General features: G+C 36.8%; 1 protein-coding gene across 4 annotated transcripts in view; it reads left to right on the top strand.

Moving 5' to 3' along the window:
* The window catches only part of ARAP2 (ArfGAP with RhoGAP domain, ankyrin repeat and PH domain 2), a 173,989-nt gene that overhangs the window by 45,840 nt on the left and 114,186 nt on the right, over positions 1–13,963 (top strand). For all 4 annotated transcript variants that reach the window (XM_013062209.2, XM_045076340.1, XM_045076346.1 and 1 more), the window contains exons 9-10: positions 10,765–10,880; positions 13,684–13,883. In XM_013062209.2, the coding sequence (XP_012917663.1) occupies positions 10,765–10,880; positions 13,684–13,883 (316 nt within the window). The remainder of the gene's footprint in view (positions 1–10,764; positions 10,881–13,683; positions 13,884–13,963) is intronic.

The raw sequence follows: 13,963 nt of genomic DNA, 5'->3' as shown, positions 1-13,963 counted from the left end.
ATTTGAGAGAGAGAGAGCCCACATGTGTGCACTCAGACAAGCAGGAGGTTGGGCAGAGGGAGAGGGAGAAACAGACTCCCCACTGAGCAGGGAGCTGGCTGTGGGGCTCGATCCCAGGACACTGAGATCATGACCTAAGCTGACTGAGCCATCCAGGTGCCCCTCACATTCCTGGTTTTTAATATGTATAAGAAAATATCCCATTTGGGGAAGGAGTTCTTAATCTTTTAGCCTGGAATACATTAGATTTTTAGTAATTTGTGGAATTGCACAGTGTGCTTTGGACAGCTGATCTAAGATGAACTCACTGGTGACATAGTATAATGAGTGATGACAGGCTGGGATAATAATGCCTACTGTGTTCATAACAAAAAATACAGATGTCAACTCAAACGTCAGTTTCAAAAATATTAACTAGAGATCTTTATCTAAGACATCTTCTGAACTTGAGTGTGATCTTTTTCATTAGGTTTTCTGGATAAGATTTCTTAGCCAGTTAACTGTGGAAGGAGTCATTGAGCACTGTCGGCACATGAATAAGTTGGATAGTTAGCGTATCCCTCAAGAAGAAGAGGGATGTACAGCTCATAATGTGTATGAACTGAATGTGAACATTTTCAGTCTGTGAAGTGAGATGATTAAGACTTTTTTCATTGGAATGGAGCTTAAAAATGCATAATTTGCATTTGTCAGTATGGAAGTTGTTCTGCCAGATTAATTGAGGTATTCATTTTTTACTTGCACAGATTTGATGGACTTCAAATTATTAGTTTCATCATTTCCATTAGCTGGATTGTCTGAGTTTACGTTATTCTCCCAAAGTAGATGTTTTTTAAAGTTTTATTAACATTCTCTGATTAGAAAGAAATTGTATGAAATTATTGCTCTAATATTAGCAATTGCACATAAAAAGCACAAGAATGACTAGCAGCTGGTGAGTATTGTGCTAATTAATTTATAAACATTTCCTTTTAATCTTGCCCATAAATGTGGGAGGAAGATGTTCTCCTCCATGTTTCGTAGATGAGGAAAATGAAGGTTGTGTAAGGATTGTAGATTGTAATGCATAACAAAACCAGAACTTTATGACTCTAAGTGGTAGCGTCTTAGCAACTATACCCAAGTGTCTTTCAAGGGTATGTTGAAAATTTCTGGCCTGTGACCTCTTAGAAATAGTCTAAGCTGCTTTTCTTGAATAACTGAGTTGCTTAGGAGGTTCGGAGTGTAAGTGTGTTTGAGTAATACACTTTCTACCAGGTGAGGCATTCTACAAGGGGTGTGCTTGTTGAGGACTTAAGTCCTATCTTCCAGGAGGAAAAGTCTGACAAGTCCTTTGTTTATGATGGATGGTGAGCCTAGTACTTTATTTGGCTTGTGCAGGAGTTGTAGAGAAGTACAAAAAGGACAATTAATGAAGTCTGGAGATTAGAAACACTTCCACATACATGAGCAATGAATACATTCTTCTGAAAAATGAAAACATTAGTGCTGGACCCCTCCTCATCTTTTGAGACATAAGTCTGTTTTCAGTGCATGTATATTTCTGGTCCTTTTCTATGCTTTAACATGCCTTTATATCAACCCTTAAAACGTACATACCATTGCTTGTGCATGTGTTATTTTAAAAAAACTTGCATTATTTTATATGGAGCTGGGTCTTAAGGGACATGATCTTGAGTCAAGTCTTAAAGAACTAGCTGGCCGAAGACTGGATGGATAAATTAGGGAAGGCCTTCTATGTTTAGGCCCTAATTTACCATTCCAGTTTTATCTGTGCTTACATGCTATGTATGCCTTTTTCTCCAGAGGAAGGTTGCCCATTGGTTTTTTCACATGGTTGAGCAGATTGTGTGAAGAACTTGGGTGACATGCTAAATGGGGAGTCTTTTTCCTGAATGCAAGGGGCTTTAAGGTTACATTTAGGAAAAACACTAAAAGATATACATTCAGTGCAACTTCTGAAAGTTTTGTATATACAGTACATTAAGTAATCATGTTTTTTTTTTAAATTTCTTAAGTATATTTATTTTTTTATATGTTTTTTTAATTATTATTAATTTTTTATTTTTATAAACATATATTTTTATCCCCAGGGGTACAGGTCTGTGAATCACCAGGTTTACACACTTCACAGCACTCACCAAAGCACATACCCTCCCCAATGTTCATAATCCCACCCCCTTCTCCCAAACCCCCTCCCCCCAGCAACCCTCAGTTTGTTTTGTGAGATTAAGAGTCACTTATGGTTTGTCTCCCTCCCAATCCCATCTTGTTTCATTGATTCTTCTAGTAATCATGTTTTTTTTAAAATATGGAAAAATCTGCTTATCATAAAAATGTAAGTTGTGTTACACCTGAAGTTAATGTAACATCAATTATACTGATATATCAAAAATAAAAAAAAAATTAAAAGAAGTGTTAGCTTTGAACTTCCATATCTAAATTTGCATTGGAGCTAATTGAGTTTCATTCATCAAAACTAAATTGTTTTCAGTTTAAAAAATTTTTAAATAATGAATTTATTGCCCACATAATTTGTAGTATAAATAGAATAAAAATAAGGAAAATCAACCCACACTACCCTAACATGTGAATTATTTTCATTTTTCTAGACTCTTTTGATAGTTGTATAAATTTACTTTGGAGGTCCCTCCAGAGAGAGTAAACAGATGATGGATAGAGGTGGAAAGGTAGCATATATTGAAGAGTTATTTAAAAGGAAGCTGCAGTGTTCCTTTAGAGCAGAGATGTTTGGACAGAGTTAACAGTTCTGGGTCTTCATTTTTTCTCTGCTACTAATTGACTCAGGTAATTAAGTTAATGTCTTTAGATTTGAATTTTTTCTCAATGTAAAGAAGAGAGATAGCTTATTATTCCTAAGGCCATTATGTAAGTTGCATGTGAAAATTCCATATATCTGGGCTCATTCAGACTGTGGATTTAGAATTTCTGGAGATAGAATGTTGGAATCCACATTTATATAAGCCATTCACATGTATCAAAAACTACATACAAACACTGCTCTCAGTTTTTTTTTTTCTTTAAAAAAATGATAAGTATCTAGGTAAAGAGAGCAAGATATTTTTGGGGTTGGATAATGTGTAAAAATAGCCTTCAGCAACGTTGAATGTTTCATCATCCCACAACTTGGGTCTATTATATGTCTTTTTGTGATTAACTTTCATTTGGAAGTGATCTTTTTCCTCATTGAACATTTGAAATATGCCAACATTTAATTAGAAAGTTAAGATAATTATGATTAGTGATAATACATTTTGAGATTTTGAACTATTACTAATTGTGCATAGTTTTGAACTATAGCTACTTTTTTTTTTTGGCTAAGATCTCAATTTTTATGATATTATGGTATCATGCTAGCAAGGGGGATGGCAATCTGCCTCTCCTCTTGGACATTTCACGGACAGGTCTGAACACTATGGAATTAACTTTTCATTTTCCCAATTTCTTGGTTCAAAGATTCATTTTTTTCTTTCATCTCTGTCTTTCCGTTTCATTCATTAATACATTGTGGGGACTGAAATTTGTAGTAGCTCTCCACTGAGTGGGAGAAATGCCTTAGGGGATGTCATGTCCCCCCCCCCCGCCCCCCGCCCTTGCCCAGTAGGTTATAAAAATTGAAAAGAACAATGAAGAGATATGTAAAAAAAGGAGTTTGGCAAAGTAGAAACAGACACAAATTACCTAATTACTCAGTTGCGAAACACTGTGGCGCTGTTACTACATAAATTACGTGCCATCTCTTTATTTAACACCATCTTATAAACACAGTGTTTAATTTTTATAAATATTGCTCTCATGTTTTACATGCCTGTGGGTATTATAATTATGATAGTTTTTCTCCAGTGTTATTTCAACTTTGTATAAAATGAGTTGTGTTTCATTTTGTGTGGCTTATACTATACAAATTCCTGTGTTTTTGTATTCATCCATTTTACAAAATGGATTTTTACTGGACACCTTCTCATTTCTGGGCATGGCTCTAGGCTCTAGGGGTATAGCAGTGACCAAAAGATGCCTGTTGTCTCAGCTTCCACTGTGGGTAGCACACATTGTGATAAATAAATGAGACTTCTGGTAGCTTTCTGTACGTAGCCTTTTCTTCCTTTTTGATTTTTTTCTTTTTTTTTTTTTTTGGCATGGACTTTCATGACCTTTTCGTAAAGAATTGTTTACATTTCAAATGCTGTTAGCTATGTGAACTAGGTACCAGCCTGATTTTAACCTTAAACGTGTTAGAATTTTTATATTCAAATTAATGGTGTGATGGTTTATTCACTGTCAGGTGTTCAAAAGTGTCAAGCCTGTAGTTGACACTCAGTAAACATTTTGCAGAACGAGCTTGTTGAAGGAGCGGTCATTCACAGCTGTTGTCTTGTCTATAGAGCTCACCATTTTTTTAAAGTTTATTTTTAAGTAATTCTCTTTTCCGTGAATTGTCCCTTGATTTTATTTTTCCATTTATTGATTTGGATGTTACTGTCTTTTCTGACGATTTCTTAAGCTCTTCATATAATAAAGATAATTAATCATCAGTTCATTTTCTATAACTGCTTTTCTGAGCTATCGTTTACTTTTTCATTCTTCAGTTAATTTTTACTGTGTAGAAATTTTATTATCATTAAACTGCTTTTTATTTCAAAGCTTATAGATTTTTGATATTCTGGCAAATAATTATTTTATGAACTTATTTGTCTTGACATGATATGGATGTAGTATATACGCCAGTATTTAAAATTTTAAGTGAGATAAAATCTGAATGTACACTGAAGTATGTGAAGTGTTATACATGTGGTGTTGCTATTTGAATGAAATTTCTGCAAATGGATGTGAGGCACATTTAAGATAATTGGCTTTGGTTTCCATTTGTTAGGTTGTTCTGACAGCCAGTCTCCCTCTTTTTTTTTTTTTTTTTTTTGTGATGAGTTTTTTTCAGGATCATGTTAGTATTAGTGAATTCATTACAACCAGATGTCTTGCTTGGTGGGTCTGTGCATCCATTTAATGATAATTGTGGCACTGAGGATTTAACTATATAAATTCACTTGATTAAACATTTTCAAATCAGGGTATAACAAGAGACTCATTCCCCCTCGTTCCCCCTACATAATGTTCCCGGTGTCTGGCACGGGGATGAAACTCTAATAGAATTTAAATAGACCTCATAGGGCTGTGGGTTGAGTAGCACAGAAAGAAGCAGCAGGATGTAGGTGGTGGCCTCAGATTCTCTGGGTTCTGTATCTGGCCAAACTCTGCATCTGGTGTTTCCCCGGAAATGTGGTGCCAGTGTCATACAATGCCACATCTGTTTTCAACAAATGTGTAAGCACCAAGTTCTTAAATTTCTGGCATGGAAACCTGGCATCCAGTGTTTCCAAAAATAGGGTTGAGTTTCAGCAAATTTGGGGTTAACAAACCCTTCTTTAATTTTTCCGGTTAGGAATCAAACTTTTATTTTGCTCTTTTACTGTGTAGTTTCAACCAGATTCTGTTGCTACAAATAACCCATTTCAGCATCTTGGTAAATATTTACATTCATTCTAAACCGAGTGTATACTGTAGGATCATTGGTGCAAATACTTTCATTCCTTACAAATAAAATGGAGATACCTTTATTGAAGACAAATTCTGGGCTTAGAACTCACAAATAAAATAATTGTCTGTTTGTATTTGACCCTTAATTTATGTGGCACTCCATTTTTAAGTATCTTTTTTTTTTTTTTTTAAAGATTTTATTTATTTATCAGAGAGAGAGGGCGAGAGAGCAAGCACAGGCAGACAGAATGGCAGGCAGAGGCAGAGGGAGAAGCAGGCTCCCTGAGGAGCAAGGAGCCCGATGTGGGACTCGATCCCAGGACGCTGGGATCATGACCTGAGCCGAAGGCAGCTGCTTAACCAACTGAGCCACCCAGGCGTCCCGTGGCACTCCATTTTTATAACAGTGCTGTGTAAGGTAGATATGACTGTGTTTTTTATAAATGAGGAAGTTGAGGTCTAGATAAAATAAATAACTTCGTAGTAGTCATACAGCCAGTAAATGGCTTAGCCAGGATTCTCCCCCGGGTCTGACTCCCAGTGCTGACATGGTCATGACCGCCTTTGCAGGTGGTCCAGATCTGTTCGCCAAGCAACACTGTTGTTATAATGGTACTGGTGGTGGGATTCATGCTTTGTGAGATCCCACATTTTGTGACTGCAAATTAAATGTAAGGTATTGTTTAGTCCAGAATCTGCTTTTAGCTTTTTGCTCTCTATAGTAATATTCCAGTCACTGAATTTTCATGCTCCTGTTTTTTGTTTGTTTGTTTGTTTTGTTTTGTTTTGTTTTCTGTCCACCTTCTAGCATTTTAAGTGTTGAAAGCGTAGCCTGGTCTGACTTGTGCCTATTTTTCAAAATGAGACTATTGCTGACAATCAGATTATAGTTAAAGAGCAATTTATCTTTTTAACATTTGCCTTCCACCCCATTTTTAAAAATGTATATGTACTTGCTAGTTATCTTAAATATGTGTTTTCTTATAATTAACTTTTTCACAGTTAATATGTTCCCTTGGTTTCAAATTTAAGAGATAGAAGCTAACAAGAACCGTAACAGTAGCTAACTAGATCTGCGTAGCACTGACTGCGTGCCTGGCGTTCTTCTAAGCATATTTAATGTGTTGATTTAATTCGTTCCATGCTGAAGAAGTATAGGTACTACTATTCTCTCCATTGTGCAAATGAGAGAACTGAAACCAGAGAGGTATACCCGATCAAGCTGGTCTGGGTTTTGTCAATGATCTGGTCAAGTGTCACTTCCTTTGGATGTTCTCATAAGAACACAACTCTCTCTCACAGGGATTGGCTGTTTTCAGTATTTACAGCTATGTACTTAGTACATTTCCCCTTAGTCTATAAGCTTTCCAAAGGTGGGGACCCTATCTTACGCTCTGGTGCAGACCCAGGATTTAGCACGACTCCTCACCCACTCAGAGTACTTCATAAACACTGTTTTGCCAGGATGGGTTTTCCCCCTTTAAAAATGGCTTTATCTGCTCTGCCTTGTTCTCAGAATAATTTACAAGATCAAATGAGAGTTCATAGCTTTCTGTAACCTTCAGAGCATGACACAAATAGATATTAAACTAATTATGGAACGTACCGTAGATGGTTAATGAAGACTGATGTTTTTAAAGCCTCTAGATGTTAACACAGGGGTGAACACCCAGGACAAGTAGGATCTTGAAAATCCAATGTATCACTGTGTTCTGGCCAAAGTATTTTTAACCAGTAGTCTTAATGATTTCAAAAGATTTTTGTATAATCATTGCATGGCTTTTCTTTTTCTTTCACTCTACAGAAGGCAGGGGGAACTGTTGATATCCTGATATTTTAATATTGTAGACTCATCCTGTCTAGATTCTACAGCTGGTTCTGCTGTCTAATTCAGTTTATCTCAACATTGGCTGCATACGAGAATCACAGGATTGTAGTTTTGCTTAACAGATGCTTAAGCTCTGCTTTCCAATTCAGGGGATAAGAATCTCAGGGTTGGAGGGAGCATTGAGGAATTAGATATATTCTTAACATAGTCTAAATACAGTCTGAAAAAGTGGTTTAATGTCACCACAAATATTTTTAATAGGAAACACTGTTGTTTCATATTTAATAGCTCTCAAGAGCACTGACATTTATTTTGTTACTCTGCTATACATTTTACAGTCCATTTGTGCCGGTGAATTCAGTGGATACTCTAATTACTCAAAACCATATGGCCGTGGCCAGCAGCTGATAAATGGTTACAATTTTCTTTCAGGCTAAAAAAAATCATCTTTGCCTTGCTTGGAAGAAATTTGGGGTCAAAAATAAAAAAAGTGAGGGTGGGCTCTAGACCCCACCCTCACTTTTTTAATTTTTAACAGAAACTGCAGCTTTATATGCAGACATTTCACAACTTGCTTGTAGAAAAGAGGGGCCACCAATTCAGGTCGGAGCCTGAATGAGGCGCATTAGTTTCCATAAAACATTGTCCCTCCTGCCATCTGCTGGTCTGATGGTTTAAGTATGTATCCCTGCCCTTCCTAACACACAATACAGGCAAGCCAGGCGCTCATCAGAGAGTATAAATTGGCCTAGAATGTAACCGTTCATATCCAGCTCTTGTCAGGTCTTCATTATGGGAAACTGTTGGAAGGACATGCAGTCTATTCTAGAGTTACTTCTGTATCAAGTTGGGCCATCAGAAAGCTGTTTTTAAAATATCTTACCTTGCCTGATAAAAGGTAGCTACACTTGCGGGGAGCATAGTACAATTTATAGAATTGCAAAATCACGATGTTTGCATACTTGAAACTAATGTAACATTGTGGATGTACTTCAACTAAAAAACAAACGAAAAACACACAAAAAAACTTACCTTGCTACCCCTACTTTATTTCTTCATTAAGAGAGTTTGAGTTTCCAGTCACTTGGGTTGGAAGTTTCTCCATCAGTTGTTATCTGGCAAGAAGACTGGTATTGAGAATTCAGAATTTTTTTTTTAAATTGCAGTAAATATAACACTGGAACCTATTAGATTCTTCTTGTCCATATAGATCACATTAAGTACCGATTTTTAGATGAGCTGGCCATACAAAGTGAAGTATATGGTGTTTTTCAATTATTTTGCAACACAGCATCTCTGTGTATCTTCTCTTTTATATTATTGAATCTCGGTTTCTGGCTTGTTTTTCCTAACAGAGCAAGCTATTTGTACTTTCATCAGAAAAAAAAATGAAATTGATGATATGTTTTATAAATGCGTCACATATTCTAACTTAACGTCGTCATACGTTAAAAAAATGAAGAGAGGCTTTTCTGCAATTTATGAAAGAAAACTGGATACTTTTATAAGTGGGGGAATTTGTTATAATGTTATTTTATTTCACTTATTTTATTAGGAATCCTTTAGTCTGAAATGACAAAAACTCAAAGGATTACTTAAATAGATAGTCATTTCTTTGTTTTAGAAAATCTCTTTGAGTAGGTAGCAGAGAACTGATGCCACCAGGGAGCAAGGGGCTTCCTATCTTTTTCCTCACTCTGGCATCCTCAGGTACAAGTATTTGTCTTCAGGCTTTTCATCTTTAGGATTCTAACAGCTTCTGTGTGTCTAGATGTTATTTCCTAAGAAGATGGAATGGCAAGGGGTAAAAGTCTTCCAAGATTTGCCCCCCACTGCCCCAGGAATTTTTTTATATTCTGTTGACCAAAACTAAGACATATGAGCCCTCCTAGCATGCAAGGGAGATGGAAATATAGTGCTTTTACTTTTAGCTTGTGGAGAGAAAGCTGGTGAACTTTCATGGTCTCTGCCAGAAATATTCTTATTAAAAAATGGACCAGCATTTTTTTTTTTCAAGATTTTGTTTATTTATTTGGCACAGAGAGATCACAAGTAGGAAGAGAGGCAGGCAGAGAGAGAGGAGGAAGCAGGCTCCCCGCCGAGCAGAGAGCCCAATGCGCGGCGCTGGATCCCAGGACCCTGAGATCATGACCTGAGCTGAACACAGAGGCTTTAACCCACTGAGCCATCCAGGCACCCCTGGACCAGTATTTTTTGTAGTTTTTCTTTAGTATGGCTACTTTTTCTAGTCAAATTGAATTTAGGAATTCAAAGCACATTTAGTTTACATGGATAAATCTTTTGAAGTAGGGAATAATTATAATTTTAAAGTGTTGAGATTATTTGATAAATCAAATTCCCAAACTATTATGATTAGATAATAATATTTCAAACGTCAGCATTTTTAAAAGGTAGACCTTATAGCCTTTTGAACAATTTCTAGTTTTGGTGGGGCAGACTGAACAGATGACAGTTTTCAAACCAAAATAGCATTTAAAGCAGTCTAAGATTTTAATTGAAGGAAGAGGAAAGTAATAAAATTTTGGGAATGAGATAAAACCATAAAATAAGTAATGCTTTTGTTAGAGAGTAAATGAGAAAAATAATATGACACAGCAGAGGCAGCATCACAGAGTAAAACAAAGAACAGTCAGCGTGAGTTTTGGTCACTTTGTGCCACATACAACTCACTGCGCTTACCATGCAACTTTCCTCTGTTTGGGACTCAGTTTCCCCTGCTTTTTTATTAGTATAATTCTACCAGCCTCACAGTGTCATTGACTCCCCTGCTTAGAAATTGGTAGGCACATGCTAAGGGCTAGTTAACTGTTAGTTTCCTTTACTGAAGAGATAAAGATGAAAAAGCCCCTAACTTTGAAAAGTTAAGCATGTACACTTCACAATTTGTGTCCTAGTCAACCTGACTTTTCATGTGACAGAGTCCGTACTTCATCAGTAGCCAGCTTGTCCAGCTTGGAATGCTTGCATGAATTGAGAGTGCCTCCTAAAATAAGAAAACAACACTATCAATCCATTTTTTTAAAAGATTTTATTTATTTATTTGAAAGAGAGGCAGTGAGAGAGCATGAGCAAGGAGAAGGTCAGAGAGAGAAGCAGACTCCCCATGGAGCTGGGAGCCCGATGCGGGACTCGATCCCGGGACTCTGGGATCATGACCTGAGCCGAAAGCAGTCGTCCAACCAACCGAGCCACCCAGGCGTCCCTATCAATCATTTTTAATGACTTATTCAGTTCTGCATGTATATGTGTAGAAAAATTTAGTAGGATATAATGGTACTTTGGATTTTAGAGTATATAATGTGTACCTTCAAAATCTGTATTTTTGTTTCTTTATAATGTTATTATTTTTTTCTCCCAACTAGGATTTTAAAAGTGGACTTGGTATTACCATAATTCCTATGAATGTAGCAAATGTAAAGCAAGTGGACCGAACTGTAAAACAGTCTTTTGAAATAATCACTCCCTATAGGAGTTTTAGGTAAGCTATATTTAAACGTTTATGTTTGTGTTATTCCATGAAAGCTTGGGTGATCTACTTTCACATTGCTAGTGGTGATTTTATTTCCTATAGATCACATAATAAAATCACGTTTGTTGTTTTCTATATTGTCTAATTTATTAGCTGGTATATAAAAACACCTTATAAAAGTGACTTGAATTGTCACACAACCTGCAAAGATGCTAATTTCATAAGATTTGGGATGTTTCTTTTCTTAATACTTTTTTCTCTTAGTAGACTTCATAAACATATTAATCTTTTATCAACAAATATGTGAAAAATTACTTCAAATTTTAGGAATAAAGAATATTGTCTTTAAACTATATTTTTATTTACCTTTTTTAGACTAATTGAATGTAACCCTCCTTTAAAATCCTGATTATAATTGCTCCATATTGATTTCTTAAAAGAAACTCCTGCTTAAAATAATGCCAATGAGTCTCATAGCACTTTTTTAAAAAAATATTTTTATTTATTTGATAGAGATCACAAGTATGCAGAGAGGCAGGCAGAGAAAGAGAAGGGGAAGCAGGCTCCCTGCCAAACAGAAACCCTGATGCAGGGCTTGATCCCAGGACCCTGGGATCATGACCTGAGCTGAAGGCAGAGCCTTTAACTCACCGAGCCACCCAGGTGCCCCTCATAACACTTTTTGATCTTCTATTTTAACACTTCATTATATATCTTGCATTACAGCAATCTAGTAATTTTTTCAAATAACAATGAAAAAGAAAACTTAAAGTTTGTAGTATGTTTTAATAACCTGTAATAAGCCCCGTAGCTTTGGTAAACAAAAGAGGCATAAGTCAGTATCTGTGAGTTTACCCACATTAATTCATTTGTTAAAATTAATCAACATATCACAGGGTAGTACCCAGGTCAAAAGCACTTGTCAGAGGCCTTTGAAGGACTAACAATTACTTAGCAATTTTGAAAACACTCCCAAGTCTGGTATTCATTTCATCTGTCAGAAGTGTCTGCTGTTCAAATCTTGAGGAAAAAATAATCACCTAGAGAATAACAACCGTCATTTTCACATATGCAGATTCAAGCCTCAACTGAAAATGTAGACATTGGCTGAGCTGTTTTTACTCGAAATATTTCTGACACAAAATATGGGGTGAACTTTTTCCTCACATCCACCAACTCACCATGTCTCCAGATCCCAGGCAATGGTCCTACAATTCAGTCCTGTTCCGACAGCGGCTACTTAACACGGACAATGGACCCCACAAGTTTCAGGGCTCAGTCCCACAAAGCTGCTTTCAGTTCAGACTCTAGTCACAAGCCTTGGGTCCTCAGCTTACCCACACTTTGTTCTTGGCTGCAAATTGGGATTCCCCCAACCCCAGCTCCCCAGGTTCACTAATTTGTGAGAATGGCTCACAGAACTCAGGACGACAGTTAAATTAATTATTGCCAGTTATTATACAGAGTGCCTCTCAGGAACATCCAAATGGGAAAGCCCCACAAAGCAAGGTACAGAGCTTCCATGCCTTCTCTGGGTATATCATACTCAGCCCTTCAATGTGTTCATCAACCCAGAAGCTTTCTGAACCCTGTGGTTCAAGGGTTATTACCAGGGTTTCATTCCGTAGGCATGATTGATTAAATCGTTGGATGTTGGTGATTAACTCAATTGCTAGCACCTCTCCCATCCCTAGAAGGTCAGGGGGGTGGGGCTGAAAGTTCCAGTCCTCTAATCACACCTTGGTCTTTCTGATCCATCCTGAAGCTCTTGAGGCCTCCAGCCTCAGATTATCTCACAAGCATACAAAAGATACTTGTCACTTAGGGCACTCCAAGGTTTTAGAATCTGTGTTCCAGTAACCCAGGTGCAAGGACCGTTGTATTAGCTGTGACCAATCTCTCTGTAAAAGTGGAAACCACTAAGAAGTTTACGGATATTATACTGATGATGGCAACATAAAGTGCTTCAGAAAATATCCATGTAGGCCACTCAGTTTCCTTATGGATTGTTTGGAATATGTTAGTCATCTGTTATTTTCATTCTATTTCAAAACATTTTCATCTTCAGAACAGAAAATTTTAATGTGAAACATTTTGCGGGTCATTGGCCGAGTTTGGAGCACTGTAGCACATTTCCTGACACATCGCAGATACTCACTCAACATTTCTTGGAGTGAACCCATGGCTAATGTTTTATCCCTTTACTCAGGTATCCAGTAAACACTAAGAATTGGGGAAAATCAGAACATGGCTAAAAATGAGTTAGAATAGTAATCACTTGAAACTTTTTTGATTTCTCAGTTTCTTCAAGCCATCTGGACATTCTTGTAATTAAAAAAGAAAATCTATTTTTAAGACTGAAAAAAATCAAAATTTCTGGTGGGTGTTTTTGATAATTTAGTTTCAGACTATCATGGCATACTTTCTTGGCAAGATAATCCCAGTAGTTCCGAAAGTCTGAAACTCAGCCAGTCTCTCATTGATTATTATATAACCACTGCTTAGGAAACATGGCCTCTCATTTAAGCTCTTGACCTAACAAGCCAATTTTTATATCCTGGTCAGAAAAAAATGTACATATTAATTTTGGTTCAAGATATGTAAACAAACTCATAAGCAATGTGGGATGTTAAAGGAAAAAATAGATTTTTAAATTAGATGATTTTTAACAGAAAAGACTATCCAGCTGCCTGGAAGGCACATTTTTCAGCTGCTGCTTAATTTGTGAGCAAAATGAATATGCAGACTGAACATACTGCTTAATTGGCCTTTACAAGGGAGATCGATAATGCAGAAACATTCATTGTCCCAGCTTTACAGCCGAGTCTGAAAAAGAGAAACAGGAGTGGATTGAAGCTGTGCAGCAATCGATAGCAGAAACTCTCTCTGATTACGAAGTGGCTGAGAAGATTTGGTTCAATGAGTCCAACAGGAGCTGTGCCGATTGTAAAGCCCCGGACCCTGATTGGGCATCCATCAATCTCTGTGTTGTCATCTGTAAGAAGTGTGCAGGTAATTAGTGATAAGTTATGCTCATCACTGTGGTAGCAGATTGGCACCGAATACTCTTAATTGTCCTATGTAATGTTTCC

This window comes from Mustela putorius, unplaced genomic scaffold, assembly GCF_011764305.1.
Source record: "Mustela putorius furo isolate JIRA1106 unplaced genomic scaffold, ASM1176430v1.1 tig00000083_pilon_pilon_pilon, whole genome shotgun sequence".
In the NCBI taxonomy this organism is placed as follows: domain Eukaryota; kingdom Metazoa; phylum Chordata; class Mammalia; order Carnivora; family Mustelidae; genus Mustela; species Mustela putorius.
The sequence above is the reverse complement of the archived record's forward strand: the minus strand, read 5'-3'. Positions and strand labels throughout refer to the sequence as shown.